The sequence below is a fragment of the Solea solea genome, chromosome 14 (genome assembly GCF_958295425.1).
Source record: "Solea solea chromosome 14, fSolSol10.1, whole genome shotgun sequence".
Classification (NCBI taxonomy): Eukaryota; Metazoa; Chordata; class Actinopteri; order Pleuronectiformes; family Soleidae; genus Solea; species Solea solea.
Window position 1 is genome coordinate 12,629,437 of NC_081147.1, and position 27,550 is coordinate 12,656,986.

A 27,550-nucleotide genomic window follows, 5' to 3' on the forward strand; every position below is an offset into this window, starting at 1 on the left:
CCCAGGGGGCAGGCGCACGTTTCTCCTGCCCCTCATGTTTCCTCTCACCCTGCTGTTTCTTGTTCAAACCTCCGGGAGGGAAAAGAGAGAGTCTCCCTCTGCTCTCTGTGTGTTTGTATCTCTCTCCGCAGCAGCAGCAGCAGCAGCAGCTGCAGACTCACACTGAGCTGATCTCTGAGTTTGTCTCCAGGAAAATATACTGCGCAGCCACGTTAACACACTTTGTTTCATTATATAACCAGCGACAGACAAAACTGCAGTAGAGTTGACTCAGGGATGTCCTGCACGCTGAACATGGTGAGTGCCAGTTTTCCTAATCTTTGAGTCTGATCCGCTCCTCTGTGCACGTGCAGCCAAGTGTGTATGTGTGTGTGTTGATCTCTTGCATGTCAGGACCAGTAGTCCTCATGGAGACCAAAATCTGGTCCTAATGAGGCAGAACCTCATTTCTGAGGCACTGGTTAAATTTAGGGCAAATGTTTGAAAGATGGGACTAACTGGTTATAGTAAGGTTAGGGACAACACTTTGTTTAGGCTGACCAAATGAATGGAAGTCAGTGCAGTGTCCTAAGATGAATAGCTGCACCACCCTGTGAGTGAGTGAGTGAGTGAGTGAAGAAAGACTAATGGAGGAACTGGAGTTCCATGAGTTCCAAACCCAGAACAAGACCAAGTCTACAGATCAACTAAAAGCATGAACCAAAATAGAAAAACATCACTGTAAACTGAATAATTATAAAACACCACACACATAGTTGTGCACTATGTTATGTGATATCACATCAGCTGATATAAGACAGCATATACTGATGGATGTATCTGTGATAGTCGGGTCAATAATGCATCTAATAGCCTAACTGCGGTGTGTTGGGAATGCTTTGGTTGCATTTGAAGGAGGTTTTAAATCATTCATGACAAGGAACTGGCCCGAACACCACACTGAACACACCAGGATTTGACAACATCGTATATAATTGGTCTTTACTGTGTTTTTGGAACGAACAAAGATGTCCTGTCTGCTCACACCCGTTTTGGTTGTTGACTTAAAATCCTGAGTCCTCACTGACCAAGAACAAGACCTCTACAGTATGTGTGTCATGTCTTGGATGCAACAACACCAGGAAGAACAGTGATTTGTATTTAATCTGGTGTGACTCTGCAGCTCTGGTGGTCTCCTGCCTCTTCACTGCAGTGTATTGTAGTGTTAAAGTGTTTGGCCTGCTCCTCAGCTGTAAATGTTTGGGTTGACGCTCACACTCCAGGCTCTCCTTTGATGCACAGGAGTTTGGGGACAAAAGCTGTTTCTGTGTGAGAGAGTGTTTGTGTGTGGGTGTGGGTGGGTGGAGGACGAAGGTGAGGAGGGGCCAGACTTCAGCTCAAGTCTTGGGGACTGCCTGGCTGTTGTCGTGGAGACCAGAGGCCACAGGTGACCTCTGACCTGAGCACTCATGGAGCGTTGCAGGAAGAGTCCTTTGTGGTCATGGGCGCGCGATGACGCAAGTGAAGGAGCAGGTCTGACAATAGGATGACAATAGATGTGGGAGCTGTTGTTGGAGACTGCGTGGTAACATTCCTGTAATTTAGGAATGGATTATAGGAGCAGTGATAGAGGGGAGACAGACTGCTGTGCTGGCTCTGCTAACTGTGTATGACTGATCACTGTGTGGCAATCACTTTGACAGCTTCGCTATTGTTCAGAGTTGATGTCACCACAAAAAAATTCTTCTCTCCATCACATCCAGCCTTCATCTCGGTGACACAAACGTGAGTGAAGGTTGGGGCTGAAAGGTCTTGAACCCCAAACGTCCATAATCACACTGTTTCATTGCACATTAGCAGTTTAGGTGCAGAAGTTTGACTCACTCATGTCTGGAACTTTTGCATCCATGCTCGAGCTGAAATTATTTTGTTGTATTTTTTTTCATTTTTAGGAAATTACAAAAGTTTAATTTAAGACACGTTTAGGAACAGTATTTGTTAGACAGTTGGAGAATTATGTCTTTGAAATGACTCAGCACAAATGTGTTGCTAACAGCTTCATATCAGTATTGGTAGATACTTGAGTTTGTGATATCAGTTCATCGGTTATATCAGTTAATTCATTCATTCATTTATTAATTAATCAAGTGAAAATGCCAAATATATTAGTTACCACTATATGAAAATGTGGATTTGACACCAAGTCACTTTGACCTTTGAGTCCTTGCAATGACCACGTTTTTGTAACATTTTACAGATTGATCATGAATTATTTAATATGTTTATTTAAAAAGTTGCCATTTGTTAGTTTCAAAAGTCTCTGACCAGAACCCATTAGTCTGTTTCTCTGCTGCTCTTCGCTCAGCAGAATCACTGTGACAGCTGATGTGATGTCTTTCTTCAGCTGTCTGCGATCCACTGACACTCCCCAGTCCTCCTTAAAGCACAAACAGCTGATGAAACAGATTCTGCTGACCATCAAATGTCTGCTGACCATTTGCTTTGCATGTCTTAATCAAATGATTGGAGGACACACACTCCTCCTTCTAAGTGCAGTGAGTTTGAATGGACAGTTTTTTTCTCCCCCATGCTCTGACACGGTTTATTCTGATATGAATGTGCACCCCAATGTTTTACTGTGACCAAGTTTAAAACTCATCAAACTAGAGGTTGACTGGACATTTTGCAACCTCTTGATATCAGCAGACCCCGCCTCTGATGGTGCCTAATGGCTGCACTGTCATGTGGGGACACAGATCACTGTCCACTCACTGTCTGACAAAGACAAATTATGGGCCAATGGCATGAACATGTGCACATACTAGGTGATTTTGTGCGAATAATAAGATAAGATAATCCTTTTTAAGGCTGCACGGTTGGTGTAGTGGTTAGTGATCTTGCCTTTGCAGCAAGAAGACCTGGGTTCGAGCCCCGGTTGGAACAAGGGCCTTTCTGCATGGAGTTTGCATGTTCTCCCCGTGTGTGCGTGGGTTTTCTCTGGGTTCTCCGGCTTCCTCCCACAGTCCAAAAACATGCAATGTGGGGATTAGGTAAATTGGACACTCTAAATTGACCATAGGTGTGAGTGTGAGAGTGAATGGTTGTTTGTCTCTATGTGTGTGTGGCCCTGCGATGGACTGGCGAACTGTCCAGGGTGTACCCCGCCTATCGCCCTATGTCAGCTGAGATTGGCACAGCATCCCCTGCGACCCTCTGGTGGAGGATAAAGCGGTAGATGATGGATGGATAATCCTTTTTAAGTTCCAGGATGGAGAAGATTACGATGCAGGCTCCACAGGGTGTTGAGTTTAGAGCAGCTACAAGATGCATTCAATGACACTCAGAAATTGCATTACATCTGCAAACACAAACATCCCTGTTGCTTCTTCTAACTGGCACACAGTGTGAGTCTTCTTGTTGCAGGTCAGTCATGCATACTACAGTGGAGCAGATGGTGAAGCAGGGAGAGCACGGTTGTAATGACACTGTCTTGGTCACCAGAGTTTCCCCCTCAGGCCGGTCAGCTAATCAAACACTAATCAGCCTTTCTTCCACTCTGTTGGTTTGGCCTGTCTCTCCTCCTCTATTGTGTTTCTTTCCTCAGATTTTCTTCCCCATTTTTGTCGCTCCTAATCTCTGACTTATCCTGTTACCATATGCTTTCTTTCTTCCCTGCTCTCATTTAATTTACTGTTTATAGACAAGGCCATGCCTGATCACTCTGAGGAGAGAGTGTTATGCTCCTTCACTTTGTGTTTTTAAATCCCCAGTCATCTCTCAGCCTGTGGCTGGTCTGATCCTCTGTCTGGGCTGTCTGTTGCTGCGATTAAAGTCTGGCCGGGTTAGGAAAATCACTGCGGGGCCTGGCCAAGCGCACATGGCTGCCTGCTTCATTCTATCACTGCTTGATATACGGCTGTAAAGCTTTCATAGTTTAAAACTATCCACAGTCGCATATGACTGCCAGTAGAGTCAAAAGAAAGTGCTCATCTCTGTAAGTAGCTGCCAGAAGAAAGATTGGATTTTTAAGGTAGGTCTGCACCACATATACAGCTGTTTAACCCTTCTGATTATCCAGTCCACACAAACATGCGGTTAACCACATGGTCTTGTGAGAGACTGACATCAGATCAGAATGAATAGGCCTCAGTAACACATTGATTTATTCTGCAGGGTTGAGATGCAAGTTATTTTCCAAGTGGCAAGACTGAGAACACTCCCCAGTTAATCATTGTCCCCAAGTGACAGGTGCTTCCTTGTAGCTGAGGATTGATCTTTATTGATTGTTGACATAATATAACCAACAACTTTATGCATTAAAAAATAAAACACAGTAGCTTAGAGAACAGGGTAAGTGATAAATAAACCAGAAATGACTTTATATTTGACTTATCTTCTTGGAAAACCAACAGGATGCATTCAACATTGTTGACTTTATCTTTGATTGTTCATGTAGCTGCCAGAGCACAAACAACTCATTCATTTTTTGATAAAATAACTCATGTTATTGATGAATTATAACAGCTTAAGTGTGATATTTGCATGGGTGGATTTGGCCGAAAGAGGAGCTCGCTTTACCCCCACACACTTATTTCTATCAATCAAAATATTGTCTGCTGCCAGATTAACCTGATCTCTTAGACGTAATATTTAATCATGGTAAAATCTCCTACAAGGTCCCAGTATTTGCTTGGTTTTTACTGATTGTGTTCCAGTTTGACCTGCTTAACAATAGTTATGAGACGGGCCTAACCCCACTGACCTTTAGAGGGGAAAGGTCTGAGCGTGTCAGAGGCTGGACGGACCCCATACGAGGGCCTTTGTCTTTAAATGTCACCAACTCAAGGCAAACGGAAAAAGGCAGATCTGTGCCATGGACTCCTGGGACTGTTGTCCTGCTAACAGATATATAGCCTGTTATTCCTGTGAGTCAGTCGTGGTGTGTTTACATGAGGTCGGTCTTATCGTTTCCGCGTGTATTGTATTGGCATCATTTATCAGCTTATCTTCCCACAAGGAGCTCCCACCATCTTCCTGCCTTCTATAGATATCAGCAGCAGTGATTGCTCTTTGTGAGTTGTCGGGGGGGTGAATTGTGTGTGTTCTAAGTGTTCAGCCGTTTTATTTTACCTGAAGAGTTGTAACAGTGCGGTAACAAAGGGCCATGCACGAGTCGAAGCCCTCCTCTGTGAGTGGGTGCTGTTGCTTATTTATAATCGCGTGTACATGCTGTGAGCGTCAAAGCGGCTGCAGTTGTGTTCTCTCTTTCTGAATCTCAGTTTGCTGTCACATCCACTTCTCTTTAATCAATACAGTGGTTTGAAAGGTTAGGGTCAGTTACTGTGACCTACTCTTTAATCTCACAAGCAGTGGTTACAACACTGGCATTAGTATCTTATCTTTTAGGTTGTTTTTTTACGGCTCAGCTTTGTGTGGAGAGTGGACATTTCTCTGTATAGCAAAGAATTTTCAATTAAAACCTTGATGCTCAAACTCCTCAAGAGGGGAATATCTGAAATACCAGAGCATGTTAGCAAGATCTGTATCAGTGGTCACCGATGCGGTGCCGGAAAGCACCTGGTCAGATTTTCATGTGACTCATGTTTCTACTTTTAAGATCACAATGTGTGATTTTTAAAGTGACTTTTATTTTTTTGATTTTCAAGGGACAAATGTAAATTTCTAAGGAAAACATGTGCGCTTTACAAAGACAAATACATTATTTAATGACGCACCAACAATAGTCGTGAATTTCATAGGATAAATGCATGTTGCATGAAATCACATGCACGTTTTCGTATGATCACTCAGATAAAAATGGTGCTTAGTCCTTTTTTTCCAAGCCATACTCATCTGACCTCTGGCATCAACAAGGCATTTTTGCACAGAGAACTTTCACTCGCCAGATATTTGATGGTTGTGCATGAAAATCTCGCTACATCAGCAGTTTCTGAAGTACTTGGACTCAGATCTGGCACGAACAACCATGCTCAGTTTGAACTTCAGCAGGTTGTGTTGGCCATGGCGACATGCCACGATGCATTGAGTTGCTCCCATGTGATTGGCTCATTATATTAGATTTTTTTTTCACCAGAAGTTGAACAGGTGTACCTACTAAAGTGTATAAGGTTTTCTTACTTTTGTATTTTTATTTAAATAAGCAACAATGACAATATAGAGTATGTTTTTGTTAGTTGCGGCGCATCAAACATTTCCTTCAAGGACTAATCCAAACAGTTACACATGCTCTGAGCTATGGTGGCTGTCTGATGAATGAAAATGCAGCGTCTATAGATCCAGACAGTCAACATGCCTCCCATAGCTGCTTCCTGTTACATTTTTGTTCAGGAGAGCTTAGGCAAGAGGAAATGAGTCTAGGCTGGGTTGTCCGGTTGACTGGACAGACCTGTACGCTATCTATAAGCAGGCCCTGACTCGTCGCTCTCTGTTGTTCCTGCCTCATACCTCCATCTTTGGATCTGCAGACTCTGTCCTCTTTCCATTTCAACTTCCCCCAGGTTGCCAGAGCTTTCTTCTTGGAGCTGTTTTGTTCACTATAAGAACCTGCAGCTGAGAATCTGTATAATCGGAGACTGGATTGTTGGTCCTGGGGCACAGAGGTAATGACAGGAGCAGTGGCACCTGCTCAGGTGTTAGACTGGGCTGTGTAGAGTTTATCCCTGCTTTTCATTTTCCTAACTGGTTTTGTTCAAACTGCACTCAGCAGGCCAAAGGGCATCATAAAAACACCACATTCTTGCTCTGGAATGTCTTTGACTGCTTGCCAATCTCTACATAGTGCATCTCTGATTGGCAAGGTGCTTTATTAGTTGGGATTCTTGTGTGCCCACCTATGAGTGCCAGGCTTTAGGAAGTCCAGACACCTCCCTCACTCTCCTCAGCTCCTTTTGGCCTGTATCACAACTCAGAAGAAAGGAGTCACTCTCTCTTGTGATGATGGAGCACAGAACAATGTCCTCACTTATTTCCTCCTCTCGATGCGTTTGAGTTGTGTAACTTGATAAGAGGCAAAGTCTGTCCAGCAGCAGAGCTTCGAGGAGTCTTACACTCGGGCTATTGTCCAGACTGTCCACACTGAGACCCTCCTTCTTCTCTCGCACTCTCTCTCTCAATTTCAGTTCAAGTACCTTTTTTGGCATTGACGAAAACAAATTGTTGCAAAAGCATTCCATGGTTACATTTTGCACATCAACAATTTGATCACATTTATATGGGATAAGTTATGTTTTACATATAGTACATATTCATATTATACTGCAAACATGCCCCATATATATAGTTCTTACAGTGATTGTGACAGTGAGTGATTCTACATAAGCTCTACATAATATGAGGAATTTCACAGTCAAGGAGAAAATGCAACTCCGTTTCCACCTTCCCTGTCGAGCAGTGACCACACATACGTTCTTCTCTGGGGGAACCATGTTTTTTTGTATTTGCCTCTTTCTCCTGCAAGCTGGTGGTCACTAAGTGGAGATTTTCACTCTCTCTCATGTTTTACACCTTCCTTGGGCGTGTAAGAAAAAATGTATCCACTAAAACATCGCATTTTTTTTTTTAAAAGTGCTTTATTAATGTGCAAATATTCTTGACAGTGGTTTTGTGTTGTATTTCAGCCTCTGACCACTAGTTGGCAGCAGGTTTTCAGCCATTTGTGCAGGAGAAAATGACAACATATAAATCCTTGCTTGTAGTATTCCTATATATCACAATATATTGTATCATCACCCCTGTATCAGGATACGTATCATATCACCAGGTTCTTGCCAGCACACGTCCCTATCTTCCTCGTCTGTGCTGTCTTTATTTTTCCACCCCTCATCCTTCTTTCACAATGCTGCTTGTCTTTTAACCCAAGCCCGATCGCTCATTAATGTCTCATTTTCCACAAGCAAACAAGACACACTGAGCTGTTGTTATTTGTCTGGCGAGGCTGGCTCTCATGTGTCAGTGCACGGTTTGGATTGACCGCCTCAAAGTAGGTTCACATGCGGGGCTTTTGTTTCTGGAACTGGGAGAACAAGTCCAACCACGCTGGTCTCTCAGAGGTCTCATAATGCACAATAAGATGAACAGGTGAGGAGGGGAAGAGGGAGGAAAGTAGGGGGGTGTAGGGTGAGCAGGAAAGTACCAGGATTCTCTCCAGAGAGTTGAGATCAACTGTACAGGGAAACTTTGTGATTTCCCCCAGTTTCTTTTATCAAACAAGCTGGTAAATCCCCCGTGATCCTGCTTTCTCCAGTGAAAATGTTCTCACACGTAGCTTAGAATCAGCCTCGACCTCTACTAAGATTTGTTCAAAGTCATCCTGTTGTGGCCTTCAGGTCAGTGGTTAAGAGCCGGCAGCTCCCTCCCATCCACACACCTCCCGCCTGTCATCACAGTCTGTGAAACAGGAAGTGGTGTGGTATGATAATCAGTAGCCTGAGCATGAGAGGAGCAGAGAGAGAGAGAATGGGATCAGGTTCAGAGAAGTGAAATCTCAGGTGAACAAACAGGTAAACAATTTTTTTGTTCTGCCTTGCATTTTAATAACATTTAAATGATTCTCAGAGTCTGTGAAAGTTAGTCTTGTATTAGTTGTTAGTTCGGTCCTCATGATACTGACATGTTTGTGATGCTGGGCTTCGGATGAAAGGAACAACGTGCCTCTTACCAGCGTGTGTATTTTATACATTCCTGAGATTGTTACTACTGGGAAAGTTTGACTTATTTTCATGCCAGCAGGCTCAACATGGTCAGGAGTCTTACCGTGATTTCAGGCCGCACTGTCAAAGAACAGCTTAAGCTGCATCGAAAGGTTAAAAAGCAGCATGATGGTGAATTGCTCGTTTGAAAAAGCTTTATAACTTTTCCGGTGAAATCTCTCCTGGGTGAATGACGTCACACTGAGCCGCAGCCTCAGCCTCCTCGTTCTCTTTCAGTACAGAACAAATATGCTTTCACTATTGAACGTCAAACAAAGGGAGCCACGCTGTGCTTAAACAATATATATACTGAAGGATTATTTGCTCAGCTGAGCGGTACTTGTTTATCTGTTTTTATCTTTTAATAATCCCTGGTCCGGTGGTTTATTTGTGATGGAGGAGTTGCCTCTGAGGACTGAGGACTGTTTGTGGCTTTCTGTTGAACTCAGTAGATTTAATTTAACTGACTTCAGTCTTCCACTTACTGGCATTTCTGAGAATTGTGCAGTATCCATTTTATCTGTGTGCAGCCTGAAGTAAAATATCCCACATGCACAAAGTGGACATCTCTCTCCTTGTGTTGATGTTTCCCTGCTGCCTCTTGTTACGTTGTTGTTACTGTAAACTCTGTGCAGCAAAGTTTGTACCTGGCTGAACACGTTACCTGGCGTTCCCATTACGTCGCCTCTCAGCAGAGACGGACGATAAACACAACTTTATTTACGGAGAAACTCAGCGAGAGGAAAAAAGTGCTGATCACCGGACTCTGCATCAGTTTGTGTCGGCATCAGTGTTTTTTTGTTTACTGCCTGACATGTGGGCTGCTCGGCTCGCAGGAGAAGCTGCTGCGTTCAGTGAAACTTTTTATCCATGATATGTGTTGGCCTAAACTGGAAAGCTCAAACATTGAAAGATAGAAAGATACATTTCTGCGAGGGACGGGACAATGCCACTTTTTTTTGTGTACTGATATCACAAACTCGCTGTTAACAACACATTTGTGATGACTCATTTCAAAGACATAATTGTGTATCAACTGTCTCCCAAAAAGGAGAAATAAACAGCCCAAGCATGACTCATTTGACTACATTTGTCTGTCGATATCCAATCCAGTGATTTGACCACTATCGGACAGATACCAACACTGACCGATACCGATCCCCATCCCTACCCATTTTTGCATTTAAAGGCGACATAGAATGCTTGTATCACACATATATGTTAGTTATGAAGGTCTACTTACATATATTAACTTGTTTTCATGGTTATAAACTTACTAGTCGCTGCAAACGAGCCGATCAAAATATCTCCTCACTGACGCTCTCGTCAGCCGCGCTGTTTCAGACCAAAACCACACCCCCAGAACGTGGACTGTGTTGTGATTGGCCAGCCAATGAGAGCTTTCCCACTGTCCTGTGGTACCTGGAAGTGACGTAATAGATAGGCCAGCTGTCAGATACACAGCTCCCCCTCTGGCACGGTGGATGCTCTGCATCTCAGCAGCTACAACGAGAGTAGTTCTTCTTCTTCTGCGGTTGAATGTACGCAACCGGATGTGCCCGGACTAGTGCCCGCACCAGGAGGCGCTACGGTGGTGAGAGGAGTGGTGAGGATTTCTGATGACGACATCAGATTAAGGAAGTGCCGATCCGCTTCACAGAGCCCAGGAAAACAATACAACACTATTTTCTCAGCAGTGGCTGAACTGTTTGTTCTGAAACTTTAGGGTTTCATAAACGAGGTAATGACGCAGATACACACACACAAACGCAGCGCTAATTGGAGCTTCCGGTCTATGTCGCCTTTAAATGTCTAAAAATGACAAGACTAAAATTTTTAGTTTACCTTTTACTGACGTCAACCTGTTTTTTGCTATTCTTTGGAACATGAAACATCAGAATGACGGAAGACAATATGTGTTACTACAAGGTGTCCAGGGTGTTGTCTTTTTTTGTCTTCTTTCTCATTCTATTGTGCATATTTGGGGTCACATGACCGAGGGCCTTTCTCTGTGGAGTTTGCATATTCTGCCCGAGAGCTTGTGGGTTTCTTCTCACAGTACAAAAACATGCAGGGGTGAATTGGATGCTCTAAATTGGCGTAGAGTGTGAGTGTGAGAGTGAATGGTTGTTTGTCTCTGTGTGTTGGCGCTGTGATGGACTGACTGGCGACCTGTGTGGGGTCTGGCCCTGCCTTTCGTCCTATGTCAGCCGGGATTGGCTCCAGGCCCCCGCAACCCCTCATGTGGAGGATAAAGCCGTAGACAATGAGTGAGTGAGAGAGTGCGTGCGTATTTGACTCATCGCTGTTTGTTTGGCGTTCTGCAGCCCAAGCTCCCAGAGCAACAATTTCCATGATCCCACGCTGCTTCCTGACATCATCAAACTAGGTCTTTTTGTCACTGTTTTTATCAGGAAGCAGACATGACATACTGTGCATTGTAATCGCCATGCTGCGGGTCATGTCATAAGTGTGTGTCATGCCTTTGAATGTAATCAGCTGCCATCAACATGCTGTGTACAGTGGATGTGGTTCAGGTGTGGGAACCGCTCGATGTCTATCGCTGTGATCACAGAACAGTGACTCCTACATGAACCGCTCCGGGAAACAAAGAAGCCACAGAAAAGAGAAAGAGAGTCTCTGCTGCCTCCCCTGTCACTGCAATTAATTCAATAACATCCAAGCTCTCCCATGCTTTCGTCCTGATCAGCTCAATTTAACACCGTGTGGGCCTCCCACTTTCATTATGGTAAAATTGCCAGTTATTAAATGTCTAACATTACCGACATACTGTAGTTCTCATGGGAACGAAGGGTGCTTTGGATAACAGACCTGATCCACAACACTTGAGGGCCAGGAGCAGACTGGGGATCATCCCCTTCACCCATATCAGTGTTATATGGCTTATGTTAAAGGCACTTTAATAATTACCCAGAGAGAAATGTAGGGAATGTGAGTTTGTTTCCTCCCGTTGCCCTCTCCCTTAACATTCCTCACGCTGAGCGTCGGCTCTGCAGCGAACACGACTCTGCTGATAGCAGCCGTCGGCAAACACTGGACAGACTTTGGCTTGTTAACGAGGTGCGCAGAAACCAAATGGAGAGCTTGAACTCAATCAAGGTGAAATGAATAACTTGTTGCCGTTTGTAGCCTCGCGAAATTCCGATGACGTTACGTCAGGGAAATGGTTCTGTTTTTACAGTTGTTGATTTCCTGGGTGACTGAAGGTGAGTGAGTGTGCATGTGAGGGGCACGTGGATGCCGATGGAGTCATCTACTTATCCATATTCTGCAAGCACTAATGTAACACATACACACAGAGGTTGAACTTGTATCCCTGCACAGGGATCAAGGTTAGAATTCATCATCTAATTAAAGTTAGGAATTATGCAATGAGTGCTTATAAATCAAAGATTGTTTGATACCTAAAGCAAAACAGATTCTTCATACTGTTTGAATAGAGCCAGGACAAGGCTGCTGTTGTATGAATTCCCTCATGAATAATACTTTTTCGAGTTAGAGGTAACATATTGAAAGCCTCCCTCGAGTGTCGTCTCCTCACAGTGAAGTAGCCTTATGTAACATCCTCACATCCAGATCAATAAGGTCCCATGATACACCAGTGCAACCAGTCACCCTAGATAACCCCAGCAGTGGGGCTACTGTAGTTGCAGCCAGCAATTGAATTGTGTGCAGAAATACAATACCTTAAAGTCAGCAGGAAAGGCCAAGACACTGCCATCAATAGGCTAACAGATGCAAAGTGAGGAACCCCGCCTCAGCTGGTCGGCCCCAGAGGAAGTGGTGACAGATGATTTAGTGGAGTGAGTTCAGAGCAGAGCCAGTTATCATGGTCAGGACTGGGAGACAAATAAAATGCTGCTCAGAAATGTAAAACCTGCAGTAACTGCACATCGTCTGAGGTGACAGTTTTTATTAACGTTATGCAATAAGTCCTTTTCTCTGGGTCAGTTTCTATGGACGCTGCTGTGGAAATGACTAATGAGATTTTGGAATAATTTAGTGCACGTTCAGATTGTCTAATTTATTATATGTAACTTATTATTCTGCAGTGGAGATGCATTACTAGTCAACACTTCTCTCCGTATTATTCACAGTCCGAAAATGAACCTGTGTGCAGTTCATCATCATAAGTATAACATTTCTTAATATTAGATAATGAAAAAAGTAATTTTGTATCAACTGTATCGTCCATTTGTTACTCTACAAATATAGATTTACACTGTTGACAATGTAATGTAAGTACATTATGATTTATTTTACCTGCCTCAACTATAGCACCACCAGCAAATCATCAATCATATCAGCATTTGCAAATATTTTTCGAGTCCAACTTGTTCCAGCTCGCAACAAATTTAACTAAGGCATAAGATAGCAGTTTATAATGAATTAGCCACATGCACTAATCCTTTTCTGTCTATTTTTTTTAAAGGTCCCTGGATCAATGTTAGGATTTGAAAAATTACTGTTTATTCTATAGGAGTTCATAGTATAGTAGAGTTCTGAAACTACATAATACATCTCCAAATGTGCCTTTATGTTTTTACTCCCGTTACAAAAACACGTAATCTCTCACATACATGAGTTAGATAATGAGATCAATGAAATAGTCACAACATGACAAATGAAGCAAGGAAACAAATTTTTTTTCGACAGTAGCAGAGATGAACGGCAACGATAGAAATAGTGGATTTTGGAAATTGAAAATGAATACTTGTTACATTTTCTCTCATTGATTCATTCGTTCTCTACCGCTTACCTCCACATTGAGGGTTGTGGGGCCGCTGGAGCCAATCCCAGCCGACATAGGGTGAAAGGCAGGGTACACCGTGGACAGGTCGCCAGTCCATCACAGGGCCAACACACAAAGACGAACAGCCATTCACTTTCACTCTCACACCTCTATGGTGAACTTAGTGCCCAGTTAACCTCTGCATGTTTTTGGACTTGTGGGAAGAAACCAGAGAATGTGGAGAACCCCCCCACACACACACACACACACACGGGGAGAACTTGCAAACTACACACAGAAATGAACAGACCCGATTGCGAACCAACATCATTTTTGCTCACATTTTAGATTTCAACATTAAGTCCTCTAGTAGATGTTCATATATTTTGAAAGACTGGTGAATAATAGAACTTTTCACAAAGGTTCAAAGTAACCCCATTTGGAAATAGGCAGTTTTCACTGGACAGAACTTGCTGAATAAAACGTCTGTGTCTGCTCTTAACCGTCTGCGTCCTCAATGGCGCCCTGTATCAACGGCTATGACCTAATTAGCCCTTTGACCTCTGAAAACGTGAAAAGTGTTTGTCATCAATGGAGACTGTGTGCGACTGAACACTGCTCCTTCAGCTTGAATTATGAGCCATGTTTCACTGAGAGGCCACTCGTCATCTTCAACATCGTGAAAAGAAGGTCGACCTTTTTCATTGCGCCTCCATTCAGAGAAGTCTGACCAAACATATTCGCATATGTAGTAAACATGACATGACGAACTGTGTTCAGATGTAAAGAAGGAATATGCTTTTCAACATCTGGCCTCCTGTAAATGGCCTCAGGTCGTAGAGGAATGAGATTCTGTCTGCGTCATTGTCTCCCACAATAATGAATAACCTGCTAACATTTAGAGGCTGCTGCCTAATGCTGCTTTTCCACTACATGGTCCCGGCACGGCCCTTTTTTTTTTTTGCTTTTCCATTAGCGATAGTACCTGGTACCTGGTACTGTTTTTGAGTACCTGCTCTTGCGAGGTTTCAAGCGAGCTGAGCCGATACTATGCGTGATGTCATCAAACTGCCGTCCACCGATTGGTCAGGGTGTCGTCACAGGAAGAGGCACAAGAATCAAACCAAACAATGCTGAACTGTAAATTATTAAAAAGTCCTAAAAATTCTGAAAACAATTAATAACAGTTAATCAGTTAATCTCCGACATTTAGCATGGAATTCTAAATTCTCGATTTGTCAATTAACTTAGTAATAAGTTAATCAATTAATTGTTTCAGCTCCAATGGAAACACAACCAAACCATGTAGAGTCGAGCCGGACTATGTGGTGGAAAAGCATCATAACACTCATCTGTCATGTCCCACAGACAGAGACACTCATCTCATACTCACTCATAACATGGATGTAGTCAAGTAATCAGTCAATCACAGAGTGGAGTGCCGGTGCTTCTGGCGCAGCTCACCATGCTGCTGCTGCTGCTGCTGCTGACGACAAACTAAACCTACACAATTATATCTGAAAGGTTACTCTTAGTTATACATTTATTTCTGTGGTAGAAACAGCAACCACATTCACTGTAATCATTTACACCTTGCACTGTTTGCCCTTAGAGAGTTGTTGCTGGGTAGGGTTATAAAGAAGGAATAAATAGCCCACAACATGACTCAGTGGAAATGCTGCGTTTTATCTCCTTTTTTACACTCTGTGCATAGCAAAGTATGAATTTGGACCTTTTGATATCCTGTGCAGTGGTTTTGTCCTGGATCAGAGCTGGGTTTACAGGTGCAGGTACACAGGTAAACACGGCATCACCTCTGACACTGCAAGTAAACATCACAATTCACTGTCATGGCCTCACCTGTCGATACAAAGCGTCCCATAAACAGGACTGTGAGGATATCAGTGTGGGAGTTAAATATAAAACTGCACGTCTGAGTAATGCTACTGGCTGATTTGGTAATCACTCCATAGTGTTTTACACAACGAACAGCTGTGAAGCCCAGCGAGCACGGCTTTGATGGAGCTTACATAACGTAACCGAGTGTGCGCTGTGTGGGAGTTTTAGATGTAACCTGCAAAGTTACCCAACAAATGTGAACAAACTTTGATCACAGAGCGCAGGGGAAGAGAGAATGCAGAGGGAAGAGGGCACAGGATCTGGTGCTTCGAGCTGTGCTTCCAGCTCTTTTCTGCTCCGTGTTGAGTGACACACTCGTGTGAGTTTGTGTCCGTGGGAGTTTTGCGCTTACTGCATCAGCAGCTGACGAGCCCGAGCTTGTGTTGTAAGCATCTATGGAATTTGGCTTCCCTGTTCTTTTCTCCTGTGTCTCAGTCCCAGCGCTGACCTGTGTGTCTCCAAAAGGTTTTGAAATGTCCTCAGACTCTTGTCACTCAGGCTTTTCATTACAATATTCAGAGTGTTGTTGAAAGCCTCCTCTTGAAGGCCGTAATATTAGTTTTCTTTGTGATTTGTAAAGTGGGGATTGTACGGTTAGGAGCAAATCATCCTGAGACTTTAACAGGACAGAGACACAGAAGCCTAAAAGAAGAGACTCATGGCTCGCAGCAGCCTCTTATAATAGTGGTATAACATAATTAAGAAAAATTTGATTTTTGCTGTCCTTAATTAGTTAGTTAAAACTAAAGAAATAATACTTTGCAAAAGATTTAGTCTTTATTGCAATATGCAGAATAATTAGAATATAAGGGGAATATTAAAATCATCATCAATGTTGACCTTTTTTTAGTTTGGGAATTTTAGTGTGAAGTATCACCATTTCCACACTAAAGATATAATTAATTTTCTGTCATGACCCAGTAAGCTCTCTCAATTCAGGGTTATTATTATTATTAGTAGTAGTAGTGCTTTCTTTGTGTTTCCTGTTTTATTTTGGTAACCCTTGTCTTGTTTCTTTTCACTTCCTGTCAAGTTTCCAGCTGCAGTGATTGCTCGTTCCACTCTAATGAGTTTCACCTGTGCCTCGTTGTCTTCCCTCCTCCCGGTGCATATATAGTCAGTGTCCCATCATCAGTCTTTGCCACATCTCCTTTGTCTTGCGTGTGGTGTTCAAGCATTTTCTCCTTGTGTTTTCGTTGGGTTTAGTGTTTTTGACCTTTGTGTTTCTTTTGCCTGCTTATTTGGGATTTGTTAGCTGCTCTGGTCTGTTTTCCTGTGTATCGACTGTTTTTCTGAACCACTGAACTGATTCCTTGTCTCACGTCCACCACCTGAGTCCTGTCTGAGTCGAGGCAAATACCTTAAAAGTAGTGATGGTGAGATGAAGCCTCATGAGGCATTGAACCACTTGAGCCAATTGGTTCGAGAAAGGGTTCATTTCTCGAAGCTTCATGTGCACACGAAACCACCTACTGGCCAAGTGTATAATCACAGGCAGCTGTATCTGAACCACATAATGTGTGATGAATTTAATTTTTGTGTCTGTTAGAAATGACTATGAATTACAAAAAATGTATGACCAAATAATTTCTGTACATATGTGTTTAATAAATTTTTTGAATGTATTCTGTGTGTGTAAATCTTCCCAAAATGGGAATATCATAATATGGCAGGTTGTGCAATGTTTTTCTGAAAATGGCATGGGCGTAATCAGGCAGAGGACAGTGAAAGTGCTTGTGGAACTAGGAAAAGGGCAAAGATTATGCTTGTGTAACTTGGACAATGATGAGCCTCGCTGGCTCCATCCTATATCACCTATCCTACTCTCCTCCCTCTCCTAAATCTCTCTCTCTCTCCCTAAACTCTCCAAACTATATAAACGCTATCCAAACTCTAGTATCCAAACTATCCAAACTCTCCAAACTATCCAAACTCTATCCAAACTCTCAACTGACCGCAACTCTCCTTCAAAAACCCACATTTTGAATGGAGCCTGAGGGGTCTATATAGCCGTAAAACCTCGCGCTAAATCTGAACCACTTCACGAAGCAATCACGTGGTACAGCCGGGCAGTGAGGCTTCGGACGTCATCATTTTTGGCTCCTCCCCTAAATGAAGCAAGCCTCGATACGCGCATCGCGGAAACGCCCCCTCCCCTACTCGGCACACGCTTCGAAGCCTCGAAACGGAACGTCACATCACTACTTAAAAGTTCAAATCTAATTATGCCGATTCCCAGATACATTCAGTGTGTTGACTGTTAACTGACCAAGATATAGTCAACAAATATGCTTTATTGTCAGAACATGCCTGAAATCCGTCTTGCATCACAGCAACTTGTTTGCAAAAACATGCGGGACAGGCAAAAACACACACGGATGAACAGAAGATGACATTCAAGACTCCTCAAACCTCCATAACCTGTAACCTGGTGCTGCAGCTTCATTACGTGTGTCGGTGTAAAGGGAGGGTCGAGTTTCATGTGTTCATCTGTACCTGCACAGCGCACCACTTTGATACACTGCTGTATGATCAAACATTTAAGTGTGTGTGGATCAAAGTTTGCTGCTTTTGAAAAGGTTTGTCACCACTTTGAAAGATGTATAAATCAAGAACAGAGCACTTTTCAATTAGACCGTAGCTGTACAAGGTTGGTAGGAAGCATGGCTTTGATCCGTGTGTGTGTGATTTAAGGAGGTGTGTTGTGTTTCAGGGCCCCTTGGCGAGCCGCGGATGGGCTGTAAATCTTGCTGTGTCTCCTGGTTTACACTGGCCCATAAACTAGAATGCAATTATGGAAAACAACTAGATGCACGATTTCTTCAGTCCTGTGAGATTTGTGGCTGCAGCCTAAAAGGGTTTTATCTACCAAAAAGGAGTGTAGTGTTGCCTAACTCCACCTCGATCTCAGCTTCCCATCAAACATTGATTGACCTGCGGTGTCTTTGGCTGATACAAGACAAAAACTGAGTAAAAACCCATATATATATATATATATATATATATATACTGTGTCTGACCTTGGCCCATGGCCATCAGGTATGACACACTCATATTTCATTCATATGGTATCATTCACATATACACACTCAATACGACCTGCATTGACTCACATCCGTCATGTCATACTCTGCAGGACAAAGTAAGATGGAGTCGATACATTTCACATTATATTTGGTCCTATTCAGCATCACTGATCATTCATTAGGTTTCTTCCCTCAGTCTGACTTCACCCTGCATTATATTGGCTTATTAGGAGCCGGATGCTTTAGTGGAAAGTTTTACACTAGAACCTCATGAATATAAACATGAGCAGCTTGGGCTTGCTTTGATCTGGGCCTGGCTGAGAGCCATGAGTGAAGTAGGCTGGAGCTGCCTTTGCGCAGCTCTCTCTCTCTCTGCCTATTTTAACCATTTGCATAATTGTCAATCCAGCAGTGCAAAGCTCTCAATAAATGTGTATTGTATTAGAAGGAAACGAAGATGCCAGAGTGTCACTGCAGGAGTCTGTTTGCATCACATAGTTGTGTGTAACAGTTGAGTGTGTGACTACAGCCAGGCAGCAAGAACGGCTCATTCATTAGTTGTGATGAGCCACAGGTTTGATATCCCACGCGACCATGCGTCTGCCAAGGCTTTCTCCATCGCCCTCCTGGGTCTGTGCACGTTTCGACCAACAAATCGAGCACACAGTGAACATGTCACTGAAAACAGATTCAAAATCTCTTCCGTCCCTGAAATTTGCTTGTCATAGTTACGTCTTTGCCAGCTTTGTTTTCCTTTAACTTTACATTCAGTCGTTTCTTTGTGTCATTACAATAGACAAAAGCAGGGAGAGGTTTGAACTTAAGTTCTCTCAAGAAACATTCTTTCTAAGGCAAAGAGTTCTCAGGCACTCTTGGTGACTCTTGTTTCAACAAACCTACACTTTAAAGAGTTTTTTGACAGCTGTCCCTCTCATATATCACATGTCATCGGATGAGTTTTTTTTAAAACAGAGTAGGGAAGTGCATTGCTGCTGAAAATAAACTTAATAATGAATTGCTCTCTTGCCTACGGCTATGTTCAAACTGCAGACATTGTCAGGCCGACTGTCTGCACTGTTCATTGTGCTCAGACGTAGACAAACCTTCAAAAACTAGCAACTTTCAAATAGAGGTGCATCATTTCACTGCAAACAATCACCCTGTAATGTCACGGTGCAGAACTCCACGATAGTCCAAGTAAAACCTCTCCATGGTCGACTGAATACAATACTTTAGGCACCGATTTTGTTCTTCTGAAATCTGATTTCTTGTGTTTTTTTCTTGTCCAGACTTTCAAAAATCAATCTGTCTGAAGCAACTCTTACAGTAGGTTTGGTTTATTTTCAGAGTGCAATAAAATGAACGTGAAACCAACAGTTGCGTAGGCACAAATTATTCACAGCTCTGTCGTATGCTGGTGGTTTTTTAAATGGCTTGTTAATGGGCTGAAACAAGCCCGGCGTCTGGTACGGCCCTTTTACATTCTACCTGTTCCTTGGGTGCCACAGAAGATCACTGAGCACAAAAGGATTGGCCTCCCTCGGGTCCTGTTTATGGTCTGACAGATTGCAGCGCGTTTGTGGTGTTTTATGGTCTTGAGAAGTTTATGGCCGCCGGGTATGCTTATGCACGGGAAGAGAGAGAGAGAGGGGGTCAGAGGGGTGAAATCAATAGCGATCCTTAATGAGTTTGTCTGAAAGGAAGGAAGAGAAGGGTATATGTGGGTGAATTGAAAAATGATAGCAGTGTGGAGGTTGCAGTGAGATTAATAGTTGTAAGGAGCCGAAGATGCCCAAACTCAAGCACCCAAAACAATACTGCCTCTGAGGCAGGTGTTGGGTTCACTTTTTTGTCAAAGTTGACAGAAAACGTTCGCCGTTGTGTTCTTAGTTTCTGTGACTGGATACACATGATTTCCATAAGAGGCAGGAAATGCAAACTAATTCAGCTGGTGCCGCCGCCCTTTTATTTATATAAAAAATCTAAAGGCCTGGTAACCTTGCTGTATCAGGATTATGTAACGGGCTTATAAATTGCCATATGCTGAAGAAAACAACATGAAAGTCACAGAAAGTTTTTTTTAAATTTTGACTGACAAATGTTATCATATTGCTCTGGGATTCGTCCTCTTTGTAAAAGGCATTTACTGTTCCCCTGTAAGAAGGTTTGCATTGGGTCAGTTTGTCTGTGTGTGTGTGTGTGTTTGTTTATTCTGTAGAGCTGTGCTGTCGTGACAGTTATCGTAGCTGTGCTTGCAGACAGCTGTCTGTTCAGAGAAACACAGCTGATGAAACGTCCATCAGCTCACAATGTCCCTCCAGAGATCTACATTCCATCACAGGAGCAAAGAAGGTGGAGGTTGTCTCAGTAGGAGCAAAAAAACAACACAAAAAACACATTTGAATGTGTTGCTACAAGCGCATCACGGCTTTGTGTCAGTCGCTTCCCATGTATGTGATCCTGGGTTCAATCCCCAGCATCTCCGATCTGTGAGAGCGAGTCCAAATTGACTATGATGGAGACTGTCATTTGGAATAAAAGTGATTTCTGTCCACTTTTGTGGATTAATTGTTTTTGTTCTGCCTCTGCTTGGCTCTTTGTGAACTGAAACAACATTGCCGAGTCTTGAAAGACCAGGGTTTTTTTTTTGAGCAGTACAATTTACTTCTGAAACTTTCCGTGGGTAGTTCTTCCTTGTGTTTGCAGCTGTCACACTTTACAGGCGCAATATTGCCGTGGTGCAGCAGAGATCTAAACACCACCAGACTGAGAAAACACACAGAGGGTTGTGTGGAGCAGAAAAGGCTGAATCAACATCAATGGAAATGCACTTATATGTCAATGTCAACTCATTCTGTACCTCTCTTTTCTACAGAACACCTTACTCCCCCACAGAGCCCTGTAACCAATGGCAACTTCAATCCAGACTCTTCCTCTGACCCGTGGCCCCAACAAAAACTTCCGCAACCCTTTCACGGCCCCGCCCCTCTCCTCCCGTTGTGGCATGGGAAGTGTTGGCAGCCTGGTGGAGAGGCCAGATGTGTCTCCATCTAAAGGCAGCCGTGCAGCTGTGCCCCAGGTGAGACCTAAACACACCAGCGGCCTCCTGAAGAAAGGCTTTACCCAGAGAGAGCTACTCAACTACCTCAACATCACCAGGTGAGTGCCGCTATGAAGACGCAGGAGCATATGTAGGACATGTTACTGACCTCAGTTCACCACCCTGTCCTCCCAAACAGAAAGGAGCCTAAAGCAAACCCAGGCAGTGATGGCCAGAAGGATGTTGCCTCTGGTCTGAGCTCCGTCAGCGGCCATGAAGAGGACAACATGTACACTAAGGTCTACCATAAAGACGGCACAGAGGTTGACCTGACAAAGAACTCACTGCCAAGTGGGGGCAAGTATGAAAAGGTACATATTGGATTATTAATGTAATCCTGAGATGAAACCTCAGGGAGAAATTCTTCAGTGTTATTCAGAGTTTACTTCAATGTCAGTCTCAAAGTGTAGGTCATCCAGCAGTCTTACATCCCCTCATTACCTTTCATTATCAGTGTGAGGAGGACTGAGTATCATTCACTGATTCAGGCACATGTGCACGTGACTGACTTCCCGCCAGGTTCTTTTTAAAGGTGATATATGTAACTGGTTGTGACGATGTTGAATTGATCAGCATCCCATTTATGCGTCTCTGCAAAGCAACACACCCATAGACTGCTGCCTGCATAAATCAACCTTCAGCAGCACAGATTGAGAATCTGCCACCTGCTGTGTTCTGAATTTATCGCTGCAATCAAATCCCACTTCTTTTTTTTTCCAAGGGAAGGGCGTGCATGTTTGAATTGATCAACGTTAAAAAAAAAGATAGAGGGTGGAACGTATTGATTTAATAGAAACACTGTGATAGATGTTGCATCGCTCACTCTCCTCTGACGTGAGTGGGGTCTTTCTCACCCCCCTTCCTTCTACTTTCTACAAATCTAAGTCTTCTCTTGCTTTTCCTTCTCCAGGCTCGATTCAGATCGTCCGCCTTTAAACCCGTCACGCCCAAAAACTTCAGCTCTATGCAGAACCTCTATCCTTCTTCCAAGTCGGAGGATGTGGACCATGGTCTTTCCAACGGGCTGCACAGAGCATATGCCCATGTCCCCAAAGCTGTCTCCACCTCCTCTTCTTCTTCCTCGCCCTCTCGTCATGGAGCACAGACATCCAGTGGTAACAAGGTGCCTGAGCATTTCATCAAAACTTAATTGCCTTAAAACCTTGAAACGATTCACAATTATGATTGTCAATGCCCAATCTAATCCCGATCTAATCTAATCCCAATATTACCACTGAAGTTGAGTTTTGGGCCTACTTCTGATTCTGGATTTGATTCAATCATTATTTACTCATTAAAATACATATTTCTCGACTTAATTCATGCTGAAGTGATGAATAACGGCATAAGTGTGACTGTGCAGGCTCCCTCCTCGATGCGTGGGATGAGCCAGGAGGATGATAACCTGTCAGACTCGGGTCACAACTCCATGAGCAGCCTGCCGCCGTACCGTCCTCCATTCCGCCCACACCTGGCTCACATCAGGTCGGCTGCAGTATTCTTTCCTTTATAGTCAACTGTGTTGCTATAATTGTTTTTATTGTATTGTATTAAAAAAAAAATCCTAATGACTGTGTGGGAAGTGATAATAGAAGAGATTGAATATAATAAATAGATTTTATGGTTTCCTTTTGTTTGCTGTAGTGCATCGATGGGCCACATCAACACCATAGGCTCTCTGGATCGTACCTCACTGGGTCAGAAGGCTATAGGGTCAGAGGGTGTGGCTATAGGGGAAATGGCGTGTCGGAGCATGGCAACCCTGAGTCGTCTGACTCCATATGGAGGGGAGGCTCCACCTCCTTATGAATGGACACTCTCTCTGTCTGTAGAGGAAGTGGTAAGGATTGCACGAATGGACGGATAGATGTGAGGATGAGCAGGTCAGTGCGGTGTTCAGACCGCTAAGTCATTCATTCTGCTGTCCTGTCCAGGTGCGTGATCTGGAGGAGCGTCTGGTGGAGAAAGAGCATGAGCTAAAACAGATGAAGAGAAACCTGGATGAGAGCGAGGGCGCTATCGTTCAGGTGAATCTCACTTTATATGTCTGTTATTCATCCACCTCTCGCTTGAAGTCTGACCCCCCCCCCCCCTCCCCCATCTGCTCGCCTCATGCAGGTCTTTGAAGGGAAACAGCGTCTGTGGGAGCAAGAGGTGGAGGAGCTAAAGCGCCTGTATGCAGCCAAGCTGCGCCAGGTTTCCCAGCATGCCCAGCGTTCCCAGCGCAGCCTGCAGTTGCAGTTGTTCAAGGCCCAGCAGGAGAAGAATCGCCTGCAGGAGGAGCTCGACGGCCTGAAGAAGGAGACGAGTCAGGAGGATGGAGCGACAGCAAAGCGAACCAGCCCAACGCTGGAGGAGACGCAGTGGGAGGTAAAGACTTGCAGAGATCAGACTGGATAACTGTTTCGGGGTTTGTGATTTGACCGTCTTCAACTCACAAGTGCCGCTGCACATTAGACAGGCTTCCTCTCTGTCTCATTTTAAAACTCTTCTTAAAACTCACCTCTCTTCTTTGGCTTTTAACACCACATAGTGTTGATTTTATGTGACTGTATTTGTTTTATGTGTACACATGCATATTATTTCAATGTATTTATTTATTTATTTTATCCCTGTTTTATTCTTTGTACAGCACTTTGGAAACCACGAGTTTGTATAAACTTGTGCTATATAAATAAAGTGGATTGGATTGATTGGATTGGACAAACTTTTTCTTATCCTACTCTAGAGAATGCTTGGACATCTCAATAAAACCATGTAAAATAAACATTAAAGTTAGTTAGATTTGAAGTGATCTCGACACAAGCCTGCGTTTTCCCCATCGCTCTGTCCTCTATGCTCGCTTTCAGTGTAGTTTATGGCAGTGATCCAACTCTAGTGTCTAGTGTCTAAATGCTCTCCCGTCTTCTCGTCCCCAACTGTTTTGACATCCCAGGGCACGACGGCTATCCACCATCTTCACTTTTTATGAATGCAGCCGGCGAAGAGACAAGTCGCCTGGCATATTGCCAGCCAGCTATATACTGTCTGTTGGCTTCCTGCCAAAATGGGGTTGTTTTGGTTCAGAGGGTAGCATGACAACTGCGTGAGCTGCAGGAGCTCTATTGAAGAAGAGCTGAAACTAATTGGGACCATTAACTATTTACTGACGTTATAAATCAAGTAAGAACTAGAATCATTTTCTTAGACTTAGGTGGCTATTTGATACATGTGTTCTTCCTGGTTAGACTCACCCTGCAAACTGCAAAGACCACAGCCACTTTTCTAATACAGACTGTGTCTCTTTTCCCATATTTCCATGTTGCTCCGTCTCTCAGGTTTGCCAAAAGTCGGGGGAGATTTCCCTGCTGAAGCAGCAGCTGAGAGACTCCCAGGCCGAAGTGACCCAGAAGCTGAGTGAGATCTTCCAGCTGAAGACGCAGCTCAGGGAGACTCGCATGGAGCTGCGCAGCAGGGAGAACCAGATAGATGCACTGAAGCTCGTCATGCAAGGGACGCAGCGTCACAGATCTCCGTCTCAGAGCGCACGAGAGGACGGAAAAGGAGCTGAGGAGATTACATCCACTGGGGCAACAGGTAGTCTGATGTGTTTGCGACTAACTGGATGTGATTCTAGGATGTGTTACAATCCATTGCATCCTCACATTTCTATATGAACACAGTGATTTATTTTGAACCAGAGGGGCAAGTAAAGGTGATAGGGTTCAGTGATGAAAGGTAAAAAGATTAGCCTGTGTGCTTTAGGTTTGGCCCTAAAAACTCACTGCTGTATGTGATATTTCTGCTCGGTTGTGATGCATTCACTGATGCTCGTAAAATCCGCTCACTCACAAAGTAATATTGGTGGGGACACCGTCCATAAACAAACCTACGCCTTTGGTTTTAAGTTATATTTTTACGACGCCCTCAATTTGACTACCTTTATGGCTGGAGCGGAACTCCCATTGGCTCCCATGTAATTCAAACACAGGGCGAAAGGCAGGGTTCACCCTGGACAGGTCGCATCTTCAGTTCATAGTGTCCAATTTGCCTAATTCCTTAATCTACATGTTTTTGGACTGTGGGAGGAAACCGGAGAACCGGGAGAAGACCCACGCACACACAGGGAGAACATACAAACTCCACACAGAAAGGCCATTGTTCCCACCCAGGTCTTCTTGCTGCAAAGGCAAGAGTGGTAACCACTACGCCGACCGTGTTACGCAACCGTGTGGGTGTAAAATTAACCAGTTACACGCTAAAAATGGAATGCACATGTCTTAATATCTGTACCAGCTTTAAACCAGTGGTTTTGACTCAAGTCTGAACACGGTAGACAACAGTGTTTACAACAGTAAGTCTGAGTACACACTGTACCCGACACTGATGGCCCCTGACCTGAGAAGGTTCATGGATGTTGTGAAGGTGGACATGAGGACAAGATGGAGGCAGAGGATCTGCTGTGACGACCCCCAAAGGGAGAATTAAAATAAGAAAGAAAGCTGAAAGAAGTAGAGGATCCATGCTGAGATGCCACAAACACAAACAAGACATTTGCTCACACATCACTATAATAACAAATAGAGAAATAGAGTCATTGGAAATCTTATTTCAAAGACATGATACGTATGAAGAGAGAGATTAACAGTGAAAGAGGCAAGATATTTATATTCCACAGATATCTGCTTAATGATATCCTAGTTCTAACTGGCTTTCTTATCAACCCAGCAGGAACTCGTCTATTATTAGTTTTCTTTTGTTAGACCACTTACATCCTTGGAGCCAGGATCAGGATATTTGAGTAAATGGATCAGGAGCAGAGTTCTGTGTGTGTGTGTGTGTGTGTGTGTGTGTGTGTTTATAAGTGCATGCCTTTTTAAAAGCAGCCACCGTCTTTCATTATATTTCCCCCTATGGCACTGCTGGACTGTAGTTGAAGCCATGTGAACCTCATCCTGTGTTGCAGGAGGGTGTGCGGGGCCCACAGAGGAGCGGCTGCGTGCAGAGCTGCTGCTGGAGCGGCGCCAGAGCGAGGCCCAGGCCATGGCCTTTGAGGAGGAGAGGCACACATGGCAGACAGAAAAGGACAAGGTCATCCGCTACCAGAAGGAGCTGCAGGCCAGCTACTTAGAGATGTACCGCCGCAATGAATTGTTGGAGAGGGAACTGCACCAGCTGAACGCAGGCAGAGAGCGAGGAGCAGGAGGTGGTGGAGGAGGAGGTGGTGGTGGTGGAGGGAGCAGAAATGGGACTTTGGAAAGAGAAGTGCCAGAGTTGAGGAGTGAGAGAGCTGGTGAAAAACAAGAGGACAGACCTTCCTCTGGTCTGCCGTGGATAGAGAGGATCGAATCATCTGAAATTTGAATGTTTGTCCAACTTGTTTGCAATGCAAACTATTTTCTCCTGACGTTTGGCAGCTATGGAAGACGGCGTCTGCAAGGAAAACTTTACTGAGTCAAATTGAGAAAAGTAACCCTTTGATTGTGTCATGCACAGTCAAAGTTTCAAATGATGTTATTGTAAATCACATTGTACTTGCAGAGAAACGAGTATGTGATGCCAAATACAAGTTTACCGCCCGCTAAAAGAAAATGATTGATGGTAATAAACATTGATAAATAACAAAGGAATAAACAGTACTGTGAATTTACATTTGTTGTTTTTACAATGCCATAAGTCACATAGAGTTTAATTATGTCTTAATTGGAACACATCCAGAAAATACTTAGTGTGACTTCCTCTCACTCTAGAACAATAGCATGACTCCTTATCCTTAATGTTACTGCTAAAACCTGTTTGTCCTACTATTTCATGTCAAACAATATCTGCCGTGACACCAGGATTATTTAAGACATGCTTGAGCACTAACATGCACATGTTGCATGAGTTAAACTCATTGACAGTTTGCTAATATAGATTTATTCTAATCCAAATGTCAATGATCACAGTTTTGCAACGTACTGTATCTCAATTTTTAATAAGGAAATAAAAATAATGAGGGAATTGTTTTGACAACTTCAATTTTGACTTCGATTTTCCATCTTTTCTTGGCAGATATGGGCCTTCCATAGATTCTGCCACGCTCTGCCCATGCAGTTGTTTATTT

General features: G+C 43.6%; 1 protein-coding gene across 2 annotated transcripts; it reads left to right on the plus strand.

Annotated features, from left to right (window-relative positions):
* The first annotated feature begins 69 nt into the window (after window positions 1–69).
* On the plus strand, window positions 70–27,204 carry n4bp3 (NEDD4 binding protein 3). Of its 2 annotated transcripts, none has more exons than XM_058649739.1 (10): window positions 70–297; window positions 21,241–21,524; window positions 21,605–21,776; window positions 22,376–22,588; window positions 22,829–22,950; window positions 23,110–23,305; window positions 23,400–23,492; window positions 23,584–23,835; window positions 24,783–25,041; window positions 26,411–27,204. In XM_058649739.1, the coding sequence occupies exons 2-10, from the start codon at window positions 21,274–21,276 to the stop codon at window positions 26,806–26,808; spliced, it is 1,956 nt and encodes a 651-aa protein (XP_058505722.1). In that variant the 5' UTR covers window positions 70–297; window positions 21,241–21,273; the 3' UTR covers window positions 26,809–27,204. The 2 variants fall into 2 exon arrangements, with proteins under 2 accessions (XP_058505722.1, XP_058505723.1); XM_058649740.1 differs by lacking the exon at window positions 70–297 and adding an exon at window positions 7,768–8,498.
* Window positions 27,205–27,550: the final 346 nt, after the last annotated feature.

What these genes read in the sequence shown, in the direction of transcription:
- n4bp3 (XM_058649739.1), top strand. Translation starts at nt 21,274, where the DNA reads ATGGCAACTTCAATCCAGACTCTTCCTCTGACCCGTGGCCCCAACAAA. An exon ending in AGACATCCAGTGGTAACAAG is followed by an intron (nt 22,589 to 22,828) that starts GTGCCTGAGCAT and finishes GTGACTGTGCAG; the next exon opens with GCTCCCTCCTCGATGCGTGG. An exon ending in TACATCCACTGGGGCAACAG is followed by an intron (nt 25,042 to 26,410) that starts GTAGTCTGATGT and finishes CCTGTGTTGCAG; the next exon opens with GAGGGTGTGCGGGGCCCACA.